General features: G+C 40.1%; 2 protein-coding genes across 2 annotated transcripts in view; one reads left to right on the top strand and one right to left on the bottom strand.

Annotated features, from left to right (window-relative positions):
• The window catches only part of CEP70 (centrosomal protein 70kDa), an 11327-nt gene extending 350 nt beyond the window's left edge, over positions 1–10977 (top strand). Inside the window, exons 2-16 of the mRNA XM_009581356.1 lie at positions 125–230; positions 393–516; positions 846–1026; positions 1339–1508; positions 2740–2799; positions 3512–3611; positions 3995–4083; positions 4443–4517; positions 5615–5717; positions 6395–6565; positions 7220–7366; positions 7928–8096; positions 9376–9490; positions 10445–10524; positions 10916–10977. Of these exons, the coding sequence (XP_009579651.1) occupies positions 125–230; positions 393–516; positions 846–1026; positions 1339–1508; positions 2740–2799; positions 3512–3611; positions 3995–4083; positions 4443–4517; positions 5615–5717; positions 6395–6565; positions 7220–7366; positions 7928–8096; positions 9376–9490; positions 10445–10524; positions 10916–10977 (1752 nt within the window). The remainder of the gene's footprint in view (positions 1–124; positions 231–392; positions 517–845; positions 1027–1338; positions 1509–2739; positions 2800–3511; positions 3612–3994; positions 4084–4442; positions 4518–5614; positions 5718–6394; positions 6566–7219; positions 7367–7927; positions 8097–9375; positions 9491–10444; positions 10525–10915) is intronic.
• Positions 10978–12422: 1445 nt separating this feature from the next.
• Positions 12423–18080, bottom strand: part of ESYT3 (extended synaptotagmin-like protein 3) — a 25989-nt gene continuing 20331 nt past the window's right edge. Inside the window, exons 16-21 of the mRNA XM_009581354.1 lie at positions 17561–18003; positions 16290–16379; positions 15569–15700; positions 14026–14131; positions 13353–13402; positions 12423–12456 (exon numbers count right to left, since the gene is read on the bottom strand). Coding sequence (XP_009579649.1) covers positions 12423–12456; positions 13353–13402; positions 14026–14131; positions 15569–15700; positions 16290–16379; positions 17561–18003 — 855 coding nt within the window. The remainder of the gene's footprint in view (positions 12457–13352; positions 13403–14025; positions 14132–15568; positions 15701–16289; positions 16380–17560; positions 18004–18080) is intronic.

Genomic DNA, 18080 nt, shown 5'->3' with positions numbered 1-18080 from the left:
GGGGTTGGTTTGTTTTTATTTGGGGGCATTTGGTATCCTCCACTGCCTGCACAACAGGAAGGACTGGAGACCCTGAGCTGATCTTGAGAACTCAGGTTTCTGTCTCTTCTTCCCCTTCTCCCAGCTGCAGCAGGAGAAGGCAGAATGGGAAAACTTAAACAAGCTATTAATGCGTCGTGGGTTGAAACCAGTGAGTCTTGCTGCCCCCCAAAGCTGCAGAAATGTATCAGGTAAGGAAATGCTAATTTTGCAAGTTTTTGTATTTGGAAATAGTAAGCCTAAGTTCGTAAGTCATCTCTAAAGCCATCACTTCCAAATGGTAGCAGAGATGCGATCTTCTTCAGCTATTGAAAGCTTTTCATTATGACTTTGCTTATTTTATGTATCTCCAGATATGATTGTCTTAGACAGTCAGTCTTCTCTAGGAATAAGACTTGCATTAAAAACGCTGGTGGAAGATACTGACCGACAGCAGAAAATGATGCAGGGGCTTATGGAGGCTAATCATTATCTTAGGTAAGACACAGTGGAAGGAACTTACTTGCTAATGCAAAGCAAAGATATTATCAGTGTCCATCTCCTGCCAGGTGGAGCTCTTGTCACACCCGAGGCCTAAGACCTTTTCCCTGAGATTTTTGTCCAATATGCAGCAATGTTGGCCTAGTTCCTTTTGAGCTCTTATGTTATTTCATCTGCTGCTGCTTCCCATATCAGCGTATTTCCCGTACCTGCTGCCACAGGCTATTATTGAGTGTCATCAGATAATGTTTGTCAGGCCTGTGCTTCCTTCACTGTATTTAGTGAAATGAGTTTAATTTAAATCAAGGATTTATTTATTTTTTTAGAGATGAGATACGACAGGAACGAGGGCGGGCATCTCGAGAAGAACAACGGGCTAATGATTTGGAGAATGTGGTGAAAAACATTAAGTCCAAAATTTGTCAGCTGGAAGATGAGACGATAGCTAAAGTTTGCCAGCAACAGAATCAAGTCAAAGAACTTCAAAAAGATCAACAGATTTCACAGGTAATTCAGATCATGCTGTCTGATGATTCAAACTTTTGACTTGTTTTAAAAGCTCTAAAAATATTTACATTGATAAAAATAAACATGAGTCATAGAGTTAATATGCTTTTTATAGCTAGGATTTTTCAATCCATAAAGAATTTTCTAGCAATAACTTAGGAAAATATCTGTATCCTTCCACTGCCTTTTCAGTATGGCTAAAAACCAAGTACTAAGCTTCCTTGGGACCAGGTGCCTACTTGGGCATGTACAGTACAGTCTCCAGCTTGTGGGTTAGAATAATTTCATAATGGTCCCATTATCTCTTCACAGGCAAAATATCAACAGCAGCAGGAAAAGCTGCAAGAACAGGAAGAGATTATTGTCCGTTTGCAGAAGGAGCTGTGCAAAGTTGGGATGGAGGAGCAACGGCGTGTTGCCACTCAAAACAAAATGTTTTGTCAGTTTTGCAAAAGAGCCCCCAAGTCTCTTCTAGATCAACAGTAAGCAATTTTCTTATATTGGTGAATGACCTGTAACATTAAATGAAGAAATGGATTTTAAACTAACTAACTATTCTTGATATTTATATGAAAAAAAAAAAAGCTGGAGACCTTAGGAGTGCAAGCTGAAATATGAATTCTTGTAAAGGTACATCAATGCAGTAATTTTGTCTTGTATAATAAATGCGAGCTGGATAAATCTGTGGCAGAAAGTAAAAAATTATCAGCCCCTGTATACACTAGGTGTCAGCAAAGAGAAGGGAATGATTCACTCTACTCCGGAACTGCAGTATCTGCTAGGGTGATCTCATCCTGGGGTTCTGACATTTTAAAATGTAAATTAAAAAACCAACAACCCCCACCCCCCAAAAAAAACCCCAAATGTCCAGTTTGCCGTCATTTCTGAAGTGCAACTGGTCTTTGCAACTGCTAACTGTTGGCTTGCTGTAAGGCTTCCCAGGTACTTCAGTGGCAGTTCTGAGAAAGTATTCCAAGCCTATGTCTCTTGCAGTAAGATCTCCATAGTTCTGCTATAATCAGAGATTTGCCAATTCTTAGGCCTCAGGTAGCCATCACTTTATTGTGCTGATGTCGCCTGGTTTTCCAGGCCTGTCTAGTAACCTTTTCCTGGGAAGCATTTAGAGGGGTTGTGTGTGCGCAGCCCTTTTCTCATGCCCTCACTGCGTGAGAAGAAGGATCACTGAACTTGGTTCCATGTGCTTTCTCATCTCTCTCTCCAAAACAGACAATCTTAGGGTGCTCAAGAGGAAAGGCAGTTTCTCAGCTGTTCAGTTTTTTTTGTGGCTCAGTTTTTTGCAACCACTTACTTTGAAAGCACTTTTAGTTTCTTTGGCGATGGACGTTCTCAGGCTATGTGGTGGGAGCTGTTCTCTATCTCCTGCAACGGTTGCTGAGCCCTAGCACTCGCGTGGCCTCGCTGTTCAGATTGCTGGGCAATAGTCACAAGATGAGGAGGCTTTAGCTTTTGACTCCTTGAATAATTTTGCCACTTTTAGTCTAGTACAGAGTTGAAGTCCCTACTTTTCTGTTTTGGAAAACTGTGATTGTGTTTGTTTGATATGAGAGAGAGCACGCTATTCGATGCTGTCACTTCTGAAGTGCAGTGCAGTTCCGTAAGCTGGTCTGTTCCTATGGGGTGGTCACAGTATCTTTCAGGCATGATTATTTTGAGAATATCTGAAATTCAAAATACCATTTTTCCTTTCTTCAGGTTCCTTTGTCTAATTGATTATTACGAATCTCAAATTAGTCAAATGAAAAAGGAGCTAAGGTAGGTCTTATCTAGTGCCTTATGGCCCTACCGTTCCAAATTTTCTTACTCCTTATTGTTCTTAAAGCTTGTAATGGTAAATATTCTGTGTTCCAGACGTCACTAGCCTGTAAGAAGCAGCAAAGGATTGTAATGGTCGTGGAAGTTTGGATTCATCTGGGGAATAGCTGTCAGTCAGGCTAAGCAACTGCTCAGTCAGGAGGCAAGGAGAGCTAGGAAGTTTTGGGGATATTTAGACACTTGAGCTATAATTCTTTCTTTTTTCTCTCCCCCGCCCCCCCCCCCGCCCTTCCCTTCCCCTTTTGCTGTGGTTCACAGGCAGAAGAATTACTGCATTAGCAGTGCTCAGTCAACTGATCTCCCTAAACAAAAGGAATACCAGCTTTTCAGCTCTATCGCAGTGCCTACACGGTACAAAGCAACAACCAGATACATGAGACATTCCTATAATTTGAGATTATTATCTTGAAAACTGAAATGGGATTTGCTTGTACTGGAATTTGTCTCAAGGAATAAGTGCACTTAATTAGTATTTGAAACAGCTTCCCAGAAATAATAGAGAAGAGCAGTGGATCTTAAGGCAGAATTTCTACTCTATTTACTTTGGAGTTCATGGAAACATTATTATCGTACATAGCTGCTAACTAAGCCAGCTTACATCTCTGAGGTAATCGAATTACAGTAAGCTGAAACAATTTATTTTTCCCAATAGGCAATACAAAAAAGATGAAGACCAAGTACAGAGAGAAGTAAAAAGCAAGGAAGAATTCTTAAATCTAGATGCTACTCCTAATTATAGAGCACTGCTCACGGTATGGAACTGCTAAGAATAAGTCAGTGCAGATCTCTAAATGGTAACCCTTCAAGAGCCACATTGAAACATATGTGTTTGATTTCTATCCCCTTGTTCTTCTCATGTCGTCTTAATTTGTAACCTCTCTGGGCAGGGTTTGCTGTCTTTATGCAAAGATTTGGTACTATGTTAGGAGTCGTCTTTGCTGGGGACTGAATAGACCTCCTTAATCACAGGTTCTCTGCAGCAGGCTCTTGATCTTAGTCGACTAATTCCGCATCCATGCTGTCTTGCTATATAGGCAAATGGGAACCCTTCTTAACACATACGTACTTTAAAGTGTTCAAGCTCATTGATTATGGAACAAGTGAAATAAATGAAATAACACAGTCTATGTTGCAGTCTTTCCAGAAACAACTCGTTGAAACAAAAGCCAGGAATGAACAGCTTTTTCTTGAAAACATAAGCCTCAAGAAAGATTTGGAAATAAGGTGAGAAAGGATAGGTATCATTCTTTGTAAGGGCACTTTGGTTGACTTTGCTTTACAAAGAAAGAAGCTGAAAGCATGAGCAATTGTAAAAGTATAGTATGAAATCTGCCTTTAAAAGCAATGCACAGAAGTAAGATATGGCAGCAACAGTCAACCTTCCTTCCCTATGCTGTTAATAACAACAACTGCTAATGGTTAGTTTGCTGTTTCTTCTTGTTGCCATGTAGGAATGTTGCAGAATTTAATTTCCAGAATGATTTTGCAGGACTGGCAAAGCTTTTTTACTTTTTTGCTTGGCTGAGTTTTATAGATACCTTCAAATGCAAGACATGTAATACAGGACTTTTTCTTTCTAACAGACCAACTGCACAGGAATTAAAACTTTACAAGCACCAAGTGAAGAAACTAGAGAAAACTTTAAAGAAAACTATCCAGTAAGTGTATTTCTTCAGTAACTTTCATGAATCCTCTGAACTTCTTAAGGCAAAGATACTCTGTAACCTGTAATGTGGCTAGTAGTTTATAAAGCACCTACCTTATCACCCTTCCTTGGAGCCTGGTTATAGGCAGCAAATGCTACTGCATCTCCGAAGACACCCTGTGAATCTCTGAAATGATGGCATGGTCTCCAAATGGGGGCACAGCAGTGTGTCTTTTTTATTCCATTTTTTCTTTTTGGATTTGATTTGAGTGCTATTGCAGGCAATAAGGACAGGACCAAACTCTGTTGTTGGCTGCTTCCCTGAGCTATAAAAAAAGCTACTGGTTACATTATGGATTATGAATGAGAAAGTACGAGTTGGCAAAATGTTGCAGCTACTGAAGTTATGTCCATATTATTCTTAGAAATTGACTTAGTTTTTTTCTGAAACACTGCTAAGAAAATACATTGAAGGTATTAGAGATCCAGTATTGACAAAGTGTTGTTATCTGTAATTTCACTTAATCATTTGTGCATGTGTATACTGAATGCTAAATATTTTATAGCCTGAAAAAGATGTCACTTAAACTTTAAAAATGTTCAGTTCTTCATTTTACATCGTGTATATTTAAATGGTCTTTTCTCTCATGCAGTGGGTATGATTTAGATGGTAGTTTTAGAGAAAGTCATCTTAGATTTGACAAAAAGGGTAGCGAGCTATATCTAGTAAGCCAGGAAAGGTGTTCAAGCAGAAGCAGATAAAAACTGTGAGTGTAGAATCTGACGAAAAATTTTGAGTAAAATTCTGGATTTTAAGTCTTCAGCCGTAGTAGAACTTCTGGTAACAGAACAACTGTACATCTGGTGGTGTCCCTTCTGGTCTCTGGAACAACCTCAACCTGGAGACTTGACATAAATTAACTATATTTACATTAGGTATTATATTCTTCAGCTGGTTCAGTTTGATGGAATTCCATTAGCAGGCATCATCAAATGGAGATTTTACTTCGTAGGTGTAAGTGTATGTGCTACATACCTGGTTCTTTAATCAAGTTGAAAGTAGTATCTCCTGCTAAGGCTACTTGCCCCCTGTATGTATTTGGCGTGTAGATCTTCAGAGAGTAGTACCGGAGAAAGAACAGAAGAAAAGAAAGAACCTGAGAGTATCGCAGGAGTAGATCAGCTGCAGGCAGTTTGCCAGCAATACTTACAGGTATGCAAATTTTATCTGTACTGTGTGTATCTAGCACATGAAATATAATACATGAGTTTTGTTTAACTCTGTAAACTGAAGCATGCTATTTTGAAGCTAAGAGTTCATATGAAGTCCTTTACACAAGATGTGTAATGTTCTGGATTTGGCAGTTAATGTAGGCTTGTTCTTAGTTGTTCTATCTTAGTGTAAACTATCTGAAAATACAGCAAGGAAGCGCAGACTAGGTTGGCAAACATCAAATCAATGATTTAACTGAAGTTTTTCCAGGACAGAGGATTTGTTTGAGGTCTTGAGCAAAACAGATCCTTATGTTACAGTTTTAAACATGCCTGAGGAGATAGTGGCTTTTATTTTTCTTTGAATAAAAAAAAAAGCAAATATAATAAAACTTAGCAAAATGTAAATTGTGGAAGTTAAAATGCATCAAGTGGATAAATGTTAAATATCCCTCAAAGGGAAGTATATTTGCATTACTCTTACATATCTTCTAGCTATTACATTTTTAAATCTTTGAATCTGTTACATATTGAATCCATCTGTAAAACTCATCCATAGTAACTTATTGGAGCTATTTATGATTTAATGTTTAGACAATCATGACTGTGGTGGGGAGGGATTTTATTATAAAATGTCATACATATTTGAGCAATAACTTTTGTTATTTGGTGTTGAAGGTTTTGTCCCATATTGATTCTATTTTGCGGAGTCCAAGAGCTCCTCCATTAATATACAGGCGCAGTAAAGGGCCAGTGCAAAATTATATTAAAGAGAATGGACAGGAATGTGGATTTGAGCACCTTCCGCTTACTATAGAAATGTGGGCAGATCAGCTAATGGCCCTAAAGGTAACGCATTATTGTACTTGGCTTTATATTCCTCCTTTAATCTGCTGACCACCCCTCGGCCTCTCCCTACATGTAGGGTTTTTTCCCTGTGTGTAGCTTTTGTAATTACCTGACTTGGTGTTGAATTTTAAAAATAATTCTGCTGTCCATTTATATACCACTCTAAAACCATAGTAAAGTGAGAAATGTGCAGGGTGCTACAGGCCAGAGAAATTCTTCTGTGTATATCATCTAAATGTTTTTGTTCACTGGCTGAGTCCCTAAGAAGACACTTAAGCTTTAGATTCTGTGTACTTCACACATTAACGATGACGCATTCTCTTTCTTCCTTTTGTCTTGCCAGAACAGTAACTTTTTGACCTAAATACAAGTGAAGTAATTTTGTTTAAAACCAAACTCTCTGTGACCAACGCTTCTTATTTCACTGAAACTATAATATATGAAGTACTTTAATTTTTAGACTATCAGTGTTCTTTTTAAATCAAAGAATGTAAGCAAGATACGGTGCTTAAATTCCATGAAAACTAAAACCTTATTGTCTCCAGTAATGGAATGTTTTTGCTTATGAGAAACAGAAAATCTGCCTGTTTCTATAATAAAAACAACTTTAAGGAGTTACTAACATAAGTTCTGTCCCCTCCCTTCTTTTAAAAGGATTTGCATAGGTCCTTGAGAAAACTGTCTCTGGAATTGGTGCCCTGGCACACTGCAGATCCCCAGGATAACAGAGAATCCATACGAGTTGAAGACCTCCAGTTCATAGTTGATGCCATTTTGGAAGAAATAGAAAATAAGGAAAAGGTAATTCTTACCAGGGGTTTATGATCACAAGTTACTGCGGAATTCTTAAATGCATTTTCACACAGTGATTAGATTTGCGCATTTGAAAGCCTCGTGGTGTTTAAGAAATAGCTGTTTGAAGATATTCAATAGTCAAAGACTGTTTTAACATAATGGATAAAATCACCTTGGGGAACATGCTTTGATCAAAGTCATTTGACCAACGATGAATTTGCATTGCCCTGTAGTCTCAGGTATTATCCCGTTCTGTCTGTTTCCCAGTCAGCATTGAGAATACATAAATGTACTTACTTCTCTGCTCCTCTGCTAAGCTTTCTTCTCTGCTTACAACAGAGGAAAAAGCTTTCAAAAGAGTATTTTTGGTTTGCTGGATATTTGTGTCTGAAAACTCTCTTTAAAATATGTCTTCGGGTTTAAGAATACTTGAAATGCTGTGATTTAATAAGGGAAGTTACACCCGTTTTTCTTCATAGACTAGTTTTAAGAATGTTTCACGGTTTAAAAGAATCCTTGCTTTGTTAAGCAATAACATTGACGAATTATTCTTTCTGCTTCCTACAGAACAGCCAGACACCGTCCTTACCCACCCTGTTTGCAATAGTCTCTCACTTCCAGAAGTTGTTTGACGTGAATTCTCTGAATGGCGTTTATCCACGAATGAATGAGGTTTACACAAAGCTTGGGGAAATGACCAACGCTATGAGAAATCTCCATGAGCTCCTGGAACTAGGTAAAGACTTACCACCTAGCCTTAGTTCAGACTATTTCCAAAGGAAGAAGATGACAAGTGAAAGGCTGATCTCGTCATAGAAAGTATGTTGAGCTGCTGAGAAATGAGTAAACTAGGTATATTCTTCACTGCGAAGATAAAAATAGGTTGCTGTCAATTGGGAGTTTAAATAGCAAAACCCCATTATTTGTAAGCCTTTAGCAGTTGCTGAGGAATACCAGGGAGGCAGAAGAAAGGAATAACAGCTGAAATTGAATTTTTTTTTTTTTTTCACAAAGCTTTGTTTCCTGTGAGCTGACTTCATAATTCTTCTTGACCATCTTTCATTCTCTACTTGAAAGATACCAAGTTTAAGAAAAAATAACTCAACCTTTGCTGTAGATTTCTGCTCAGTAATTCATTCAAGTGTAATTATGTCCGGTCCTCAGAAACTTCCTTCTTATGCTCCTAAATGTAAAAAAAGTTGTTGTTGACTGTCAAAAACTAAGTGCCAGTCCTCAGAGGCATACTTAGTTACTTTCCGGTACCCGTTCTCTTCTGGTTTGTACTTCTGGAGAGCAGCAGATGCTGCTGCTCTTGGGTTTAAAGGTTTGGCTGCGCTGTAGGCTGTACAGCCCCAGAGCAAGGCTCCTGGACTACTAGGGTCTGAGGTCTGAGCCTCATTCAAGGAGGGAAGCAGCTTCCTGCCTGCAGCCAGCTACAGGGGATGAGGAAGCCTCGTGTCTCCCTAATGATCGCAAACCAATGGAGCTCAAAGGATGCCTTCTCCAAGCCTAGTTCTTCTGAAATTGAGGGAGAAAAGGACAAGGAGCCTTTTACCTTCAATCACAGCAGTCAAAGCAGGTAAAATCCAATACCAAAACAAGTTCTGGCTGTTAACAAAGTATTTATTGAGCAGGTTCCGTGTTGGCCTAGCCCCTATCCCATGCTTCTGCTGTGTTACAGGAACCTAATGAATAACCCTCTCTCTGTATGTAGTCTCAGTTGGCTGATTTCCTCTGACATTGTAGGGTGCACTTTGGTACCATCTCTGCTGTGAAAATACGCAGCTCTGACAAGTTTTTTAGCCATTAAAGGATTAGTGAGAGATTCACCATTCCTAGCTAACATTAGTTTCTTTCTGACCGTAGGCACTTTGTTTTCTGTGAATGATGGAACTTGTATGCCTAGATGTGTGAAAACAGAATAAAATCTGGGCACCTGCAAGAATTGGATAGTGTCTAAAACACTTTCCTGTTATTACTGTGATAAGAAGCGTGAAGTGTTTGTTTTTCCACAGACAGTTCAGCTCCACCCACTGTGGTAGTGGATACTGTTGGGAAACTGTGTGACATAATTAATGAGAACGTAACTGAGCAGGTACAACAGCTTCTGGGGACCCAAGACATCCACAGGTATGTGGGGCTGTTCCACTGGTGACCATTCTTCAAACATCAAATTTAGTAATTGAGAGAACTGGCTAAAACCGATACTGAAAGAAACTTTAATAATTTGTTACGAAGTCAGTGAGCTGTGACAGTAAAGGAGTTACTACTGTACTACATGAAACAAATCCTGAATATTTTCAAAAAGATAAAGCTGGCAAAGAGGAAGAATTAAGTCCAGAAGGTTCCAAAACACCTTGTTGGCTTGCATGGATAAGCGGATCAAATAAGCCTTAATAGGATGTGTGTTTCATAAGGAGACAAAGCAAATGCTGCATGTGGGTGGGGAGGAGAAAGTGTTGCAAGGTTTCAACTGTAATATTGAAGTGTATTAGTTGCTAAGAGAACGTATGCCTCAAGCTGCCTACAAATATTTTGGGAATGGGACAAATCTTGTTCTGTCTTCGACAGATGACAACATACATATACTTGGTTCAGCTTGCATTCAGCATGGGCTCTGCAGACATACTAAAAGTTCATTGCAGCAGGCAGCAAGTCTGCCACATGCTGAGTTAACAATACTAACTCCCTCAACCTTTCTGCACTCCTCACAGTTTTAAGTAGAGAATAGCTGCTTATGGTGCTGCACCACCTCTGAGGCAGTTATATCAGCCACCCCCAGGCAGTATATTTAGCATACACAGACTAATGTTCCAGTCCAAAAATTACCTGGTGCCATGTAAAAGGAAAGGAAAGATGTATATAGGGTATAAATAGCGAAATTAGAGATCCTCTTTCGACAGCTAACACTTGTTGGCTGCAGGTTTCAGAACTCGAGAACACATTTTTGGTGTAGATGGTTTTATATACTACTAAGTAGTGGTGTTTTCAGAAAGTCATGACATAGTACGGCAAAACAGCCAAGGAGATGAACTTAAAATGGCCTTGTACCTTGTGTCTGACAGTCTCACCTGCACATTTCAGTATAATCAATAAGCTAGAAGAACACGAGTGCTTCTTTCCACCATTTCAAGCCCTCATTCAAGATTTGCTCTGTCTTCTGGGTGAGTAAGATTTGCATCAGTTGTAATTATCTTCATGCCAATGCTTCCTCCTAAAACTTTAAATAGCTAACAAGTGTTTTGTTTACTCGTGGTATGCTAAATCACAAGGAGGCTGTGAGGGAAGGTGCTAACTTTTGCCTCACTCTCCTTTCCATCTTTCCTCAGGAAGTGACCAAAATACTTTGTTTTCATTGAACATGGGGTTGCATATATTCAATCATACTACTCATAAGATAAGCTAAATTGAGGTTTTTTTCAAAAGCATTAAAAGGTGTGAGGAGTTTATTTTATTCACTTCCTGTATTTCTAACATTTAAGTTAGAATTTTGGCTGAACTTGAAGATGCTCTAGGTACATATGCCTTACCATCTTGCTTTTCATTCTGTTTCAGAGATCAGTAACGTGGATGATATTTTACCTACTGTGCGCAATTTGAAATTGGAGGCTAGTTAAGAGTTAGTCTGGTCTGCTCTAGCAAGATTTATCTTACCTGTGAATGTACCTGTTGATGCATGTGACATTACAGCTACCTCTAATCTCTCTTACCCCAATCAACAGTTTCAGATTTTTTGACATAAATAAAAGCTGCTGCATTTTTTCATTTTTCTTAATTCTTGTTTCATGGTCAATTTAAGAAAAACTTACTATAACTGCTATCAGCTGGTCTACTCAATCCCAGAGAGAGAACCAATACACTCCATATACGTCTAGGAAGCTGAACCCAGCCCAAAGCCACATCCTCTGTAACCACTAAGCATTTTGAATGTTGCTGACACAGTAAGTATGAGATAAAGGTGCTCTAACTGCCTTAGCCGTAACGCTTTCATCATTTGCCTATCGTGGTTTTCTGGAGAGCCTATTTTAAAATGTTGTTTACGTTTTCAGATAAGTTTGGGATGCAAGCAAATTGTTATTCAGTGAGTATTCTTCCTAGTTATGCACTGAGGTAGACTTGATGAATATAATCTAGACCAAAAATATTTGAAACTTGCTTCAGGTGGTGTTTTATGGGTTTCTGCCTAGCACAGATTTGAAGTTACCGTGGTCACATTTCAGTCAGTTTTAGAAAGGCTTAGATCAAGTTTCTTATGCAAGACAGAAGTTTATTGTACAGAAACAAATACACCAAGCTTCCAAAAATATTTTGGTATATTTTGCTCTGATGTTAATAAAGCTTAGTTTACAAAACTCTGCTGTTCCTCAGGCAGAATGCTTTACTATCAAGGTTTACAAGATTTTGAAATGTGCTGTAACAAAGAACAAAACACGTTAAGGCATCACAAACTAAAACCTTAATGACATCTTGGTAAACTAACCTCCCTGCTTTTAGAAGCTCATTATATACATACCTGCAGCCACAATCTGCTAAGATACTTTTGAACAGCGGAATATCAATTTCTTAGTTTCTCAAAAACCAATTGCTATTAGAGTCTTAAACAGTTTCTTTCAACAGGTTCTGTAGCCCTACAGCTGGAGAATGCTGTTTAAAAAATTATTCTTTTAAAAGTACAATGCTTTCATGTTAAAACAACATGAATAGGATCCTGGGGAAATGAGACTACCGAGCAAACTAATGACAGCTGACAGTCTAAAATATCTCCAGGTACAACACTTCCTTAAGAGAGTATGTGTACTTAAGGGTTCTTAAGGGGAGATATGCTGGAAACAGCAAAAATAAAGGACTTACTATTTAGGGACAAATTATTCCCAATGTGGCTTTTTGTTTGTTTTTTTACTTCAGTGAGAACTAGTCTCTGAGTAGGATCATTAATTTTACATGTCCTGAGCTGGAGACTGCTTCAAATTTGCAGTGACAGTTCAAAACACATTAATTACAAAAGAGATATGTACATTCATATAAAGTTGAAAAATTAGTAACTTATGTACATGAGAAGAAATCAGTTCTTGCGTCTACTCCTTGTCAGCTCATACCTGCAGGACAGACACAATAAGTAATTATAGTAGTTTAAGACTTCAGAGTTGTAACTGGCACAATGGAGAGAACTTGGGCTGCTTTATTGCTTATGCTTCATAGGCGGCATGGCAAAGGAGGCTCCAGAGATGGCCTCAAACTTCAGCTCTTCACCAGGAACTTTGGCTGTGTCATTTTTGTCCTACTCCCATAATTGCCTTACCCTTACATGAGACACAGACGCAAGCTGGGCCAGGGGAACTTTGTTTTGGCCAGTACTGGCTCACTGCCTGTGTGGATGGCAAGCTCCTGGACTACCCATGCTGCATTCCTTGGGCCCCATTGAAGGAGAGAGAAGGAAGAACTACTGCCATTAACTACAGACGTAGAAGGAAAAAAACCCTGGTTCTTAATCTTTGCCTCAGACCAACACTTAAGGTTTAAGTCTGAACCACAATGGACATACAAGCAAAACTGTAAGTGACTTATTATAATAGTTTCTATAAATGCTTTGTAATTAAAGTTTTATCATATTATATATATTGCTGATCAGAGTATTAATTTAGTTAAGATCTTTATCCAAGTTAAAATTTGTTGCAAGGTTACTTTAATAAACATAATTCTTTTACTTATGTGTCCCAGTGGCTTTTATGGTAACTTAAAATATGCTGAAGACTATAATTGATGTATAGGCCTCTTATTAAAACTCTTTCGCAGGGCAGGTATTGCACTAGCAACTGGATTAACATACAACTTAGATAAAACTACTAGATTAGTTCAAGTTAGTCCTGCGTTTGCAGGTCAAATACTCTGCTCACAACAATACAGAGCCTATTTACCAGCACTCCAACAGCAGTCATGCAAGCTCCCAGCAAAACAATTAGCAGGGTTTGAAAGTATGGGGATGAAAACTTACCATTGTGCAAAACCTTTTATTAAGTCCTCCTGTGACAAGTCAATCCGCACCTTTAAAAAGCAAATTTTATTTCTTTGTATGTTATCTAGCATACAAACAGATTAGCTAAGCTAGCGCTCCTCCCACGTCAGACCCACTTTCAAGCTCTAGGGCTGCAGCTCAGGCTCAAGGGAAAACAAGCCTCCTGCATTCCCAGGACACAGGCAGTAGCCAGCCTCAGCGCTGCAGCTCACCTTCCTGGCAGCACTACTTGGAAATTTATCTATCACTGAAGAAGTGACTCCAGTTTACTTTTCACAGAACCGAAGTTGTTCACAGAAAGCCTAAAGCACCATTGGCAAATTCTGGGTTTTAATCATATGTCTTTCTCAGCTTCATGTTTGCGCTATTGGAGCCGCTCCCCAAGCGGGCAGCAGTGGATCCCAGGAAACTTGTTTTTATTTCAGGAGCACCCTTCTGAAATGAAGCAGCATGGCACACGAATCACACGAGGTCACACGAGCTTCCACATGGATACAGCCTGATTTCAGATGAAAATTTGGCAGAAAAAGTTGTTTCCAGATTGCTAGTCCTATTACTGAGACTGACTTAATAGGACCACATTTCAGGATTACAGGAGTCGCTCAGACTGTTCAGCTCTATTAAATCGCTAGTGTAACTTCTTTAAACTGACCTTCCCCAGCTCCTTCCTTTCCTGTGAAATGAACGGCCTGCTGTTTTTCACTGCAATGTCCAGTGTCCTCTTCTTGACATCTTCCAAAGATTCAAAAAATTCAAACCTAAAAGTAAAGTTTTGAAAGGAGAGGCTTAAGTCAAAAATTAAAATCCCGTAAGCATCAGTGGCCAGAACTTTAACAGAAAAGGCAATTCCATAGTTAGATTTTATTCACGTTGTAAGAAATCTCTTCCAGGCCTCATGAAAGACTACGACACTGTTCAGACTGCTCACCGTGCCAGGGGGAAGGAGGAAAGTATACATCCATGATGAAATGCTGCTTACCATCATTTTCCCCCTTCATGGAAGATCAGCATGTTTTCCATGCAACCTTTATTACTCAGAGGAAATTGCTGAGCCAACCCCCCAAGTTTACAAAGTAGGCTTATACCACATTAAGAGAAGACAAAGGTTGAAACCCGTGGCAATTAAATTCTTAATGGCTCTGACTCACGCCCCTGGCACACATCATCTAATGTCAAGTGAGTTTTATCCACGCTAAATCACTTAAGTTCTGCCCACCTGAATAGCTTTTCCTCAAGTCAGAGTTGTAAAACAGGTAATATGTTTTGGAGCTAAGTATTGCTCAACCTATTACGCTTAATTGAGGATGTACAGGACACGTCAATACTGAGGATGAAGAAAGAGAGATGCTGTTCCTAACAGCTGTGCTGGCACTACATCAGTGGAGTTACATGAGAATAGGCAGAAGTAAAATCCACAACTCTAGTGTGGATCCACAACAGCTAGTGTTTTGAGTGTAAGATGAAATATTTTAAAATCTTTTCTCCATTTCTGACCTATATGAACATATACAGAAAAGACTCAACATAGGAAAAAACTGAGTCACCCAGGATCACCCAACAGTCACGTATTTTCATATGTGCGTACCTTCCTCTAAATATAGGATTAAAACCCCTCTCAGAAGAGCTCTGTCTAAGCATTACTGTGTTTGGTTTTATACAAAACACATTCCATTTCAGTAGCAAAGCTGTGGATGTGCCAGCAAAGGGGTGGGAGCCGGAGAGACCTGCTCCCACCAGGTCTCAATGACAACATCCATCCGTCTGTCCAAAGAATGGTCCGGTCTTTGTATTTCTGCCTTTGACCTTTGGAAAGATGTCAGAATAAGCATCAGGCAAAGAAGTGTGAACAGAGCAGTAGGCTTTGTGAGGTACCCAAATGGAAAGATTGCCTCTGCAATGACAGGGAGTTAAACACGGGTAGGGGGACGTCTGTGTGCAAAGAAGCAAGCGCAGCCTGCACCTGCTGGAATCAGGAAAGGGCTGGGAAGACGGTGTGCCCTGCTACAGGGGGACAGACAGCACCGTACGCAGAGCAAGGCCAGCCCTAAGTACTTGCAAACTGCTGTTAAAGTGCCATTTTTTTCAGAAGACCTGCAAATGTTCACGTGACAAGTGTTCAGCGCAACAAGAGCATACCTTATGTGAGCTGTTTCATTATACAGAGATTTTAGGAATCGTAATTAACATTTTCTTACTTCTCATCGTATTGGGGGTTCAGAGTTTTTTTCTTAACGGAAGTCTTCCTCCTGCTTGCCCATCTTCTATCTGGAAGCAGGTATATACGAACATACGGATCTACTCCACGATTGGAAGAGGGTACTAAGTTTCTGTTAAAAGAAAATACAGTGTTGACAAGCAAGGCAGGTTCTCCCACTGTGTGTTTTAATATCTTGTCTCTCTTAGAATCAGACCAACCCTTCATGGGTTCATGGGCCAAAAACATTTATCTTGGGAGTTGGAACATAAGCAAATAAAACTTTAAGGACATGAAGTTAAACAAAATTCTCACTACTGAGTGCGTGGCCACTTACTGGGGTTCCTAAATTAACATTTACAAATTCAGTCATAGGTATCAATCCTTGTCATGATGCCTATCTCGACATCCCAAGACACGCATCGGTTGTCAATGCTGTTCAGGGGAAGTTCTGGGTGGGTGAAAGTTAAAGTATCTCTGCTGCAGTGGGCACTACTCACTGGCCACTCTCGCAGACCTGCTACTGGCATTGACCGGAGCTGGTGGTTTCCACCTGCCTGGGCTTAGTGAGGCTGCATAGATCAAAGCCAGCCAACGCTAAGGTGTTTCAACAGGGAAGCTTGCGCTGCACGTGGTTCTGCTCCAGTTTTGCTGAATGACACAAGCTCAGAGAGCTCTTCCTCTTTCCTTTACAGAGAGATGCAAGCAAACGTCAGCATTACCTGCAGCCATTCACCAGCACGACGAGACTCTGCCGTATTGAAGCGTACCGCACTGTGAGCTGAATCTCTCCCAGAGGCATTTCAGTCCCGCTGTAAGATAGGTGCACAGTCAAAGCTTTTAAATACAGCTTTAATTAACAGACCACATGCACAGACCTAGCAGCATGAAACAGGACACGAGCTTCCGAAGTTGGTGATGCATTTTCAACTAAAACCAACTTTCAGGGCATTATTCTTCTTTCTGGAATCCCAAGGTTTGCTATCTAGAAAGCAGCTGGACCACAGAGGCTCCACAGAAACAACACTCCCGTTAGTGCCAGCACTGCCTAGCTGGCCTTCTGTGCAGGTACCTGATTTCAGTCCCACAGCATAAATGGCCAAAAAAGCACCTAATTGGCCTGCTGTAGATAGAGCAGCAAAGTACAGGTTAACATGTTACACAGCTCCTTCAAGGATGTCTGTATATGCAAAATGGGACCTTCTTTATATCTCATTCTGCATGTTATTAAAGTGGTTTCAAATCCAAAACATTGCTTAAAAATGGCTTTAAAATGGTTTCTAAGTGAGGCCCTGTTCAGAGCTAGGGAATTTTCCAGTCCAGAAGTACTAGATTGAACAGCTGGAGCTGGGTTTGATGTTCAGGTTGATAACTGCTCTCATGCTCTCTTAACTGAGATGGACCTTCTTTGCTACTTCAGTTCATTAAGGATTCTACTAGCTTCATTCTGTGCCCCAGGAGAGACAGACCCAGCTCTGTCCTCCTCGACAGAGCAGACTACCTGCAGCCTCACACTTAGCACTGTGGGAAGGACACACACACAAGCACACCTATCCACAAAAACTTTGTTATGAGAGTCTTAAAATTTGTTGGATAAACCACAGCATCCAAAACTTTAAGCAGCCAGATAAGCTTATCAAGAGTTTATGTTTTTACGGAAGTGGGATATTCAGACTTCCAATATCCTGTTGCTAAAATCATGAGTGTATGGGACCTAGGATATTCTGTGTGAGAGGCTCATAAACAATACAAATCCAACAAATGCAGCACCTCTTAGGAGAGCCAGAGAAGGAAATGCTTTCACTTTACACTTGATCTGATAGTGACCCTGTAATTTACTTTGCTGTTGACTGGAATACTTAGATCAATTCTTCGTAAGGTGATTTGAGACCCAAGACTCCAAATGACTTAGCAGTCTTGACTGTATGCAACAGCAATCTATAAAACCTAAACCTTCCCAAGAGAAGACCAATGCAGCTGGAAGAACACCTACTTATGAAGGTCCAGATTGCTGCTACTTAATTCAAAGCAAGAAGAAGGCAGAGAACCCAGCGAAGCAACACTGGGCGCAAGCCTCAGTTCCTGTACAACTGGCAACGTGGGCACTACCACTGCTCTGGTATGCAATGCTGATGATGGGCGATGCTCTGAATTTTGCTCCCGCTCTGCCTCTTTAAGGCCAGTAACAGTTTCACTTGGTACGGGTGCTGCTGAACTGTCATTTGTGTTCAGGTCTTCTCTGCTGTCCTTTTTCAGCAGGGATTCAAGTGCTGCAGAGTCTTTGCTCACAGGAGGTACTTTTGAGACTTCTGGTTTTGGTGGGGAGACAAACTTTTGCTGGTTTCCACCCTTCTCCATAACACGCACAGGACCTTGCTTCGAGGCATTGACACCAGCCTTGACTCGTTGTGGATCGGGTTCTTCAACATTCAAGGCCTAAAAATCACAAGGGAGAGAAATGAGTGCTGCTCCCAAAGCACTGGGGTTAATGCCAGCATTACCACCTAGGATGA

This window comes from Fulmarus glacialis, unplaced genomic scaffold, assembly GCF_000690835.1.
Source record: "Fulmarus glacialis isolate BGI_N327 unplaced genomic scaffold, ASM69083v1 scaffold43857, whole genome shotgun sequence".
Classification (NCBI taxonomy): domain Eukaryota; kingdom Metazoa; phylum Chordata; class Aves; order Procellariiformes; family Procellariidae; genus Fulmarus; species Fulmarus glacialis.
Note: the sequence above shows the minus strand (reverse complement) of the source record. Positions and strands in the feature narration are given on the sequence as shown.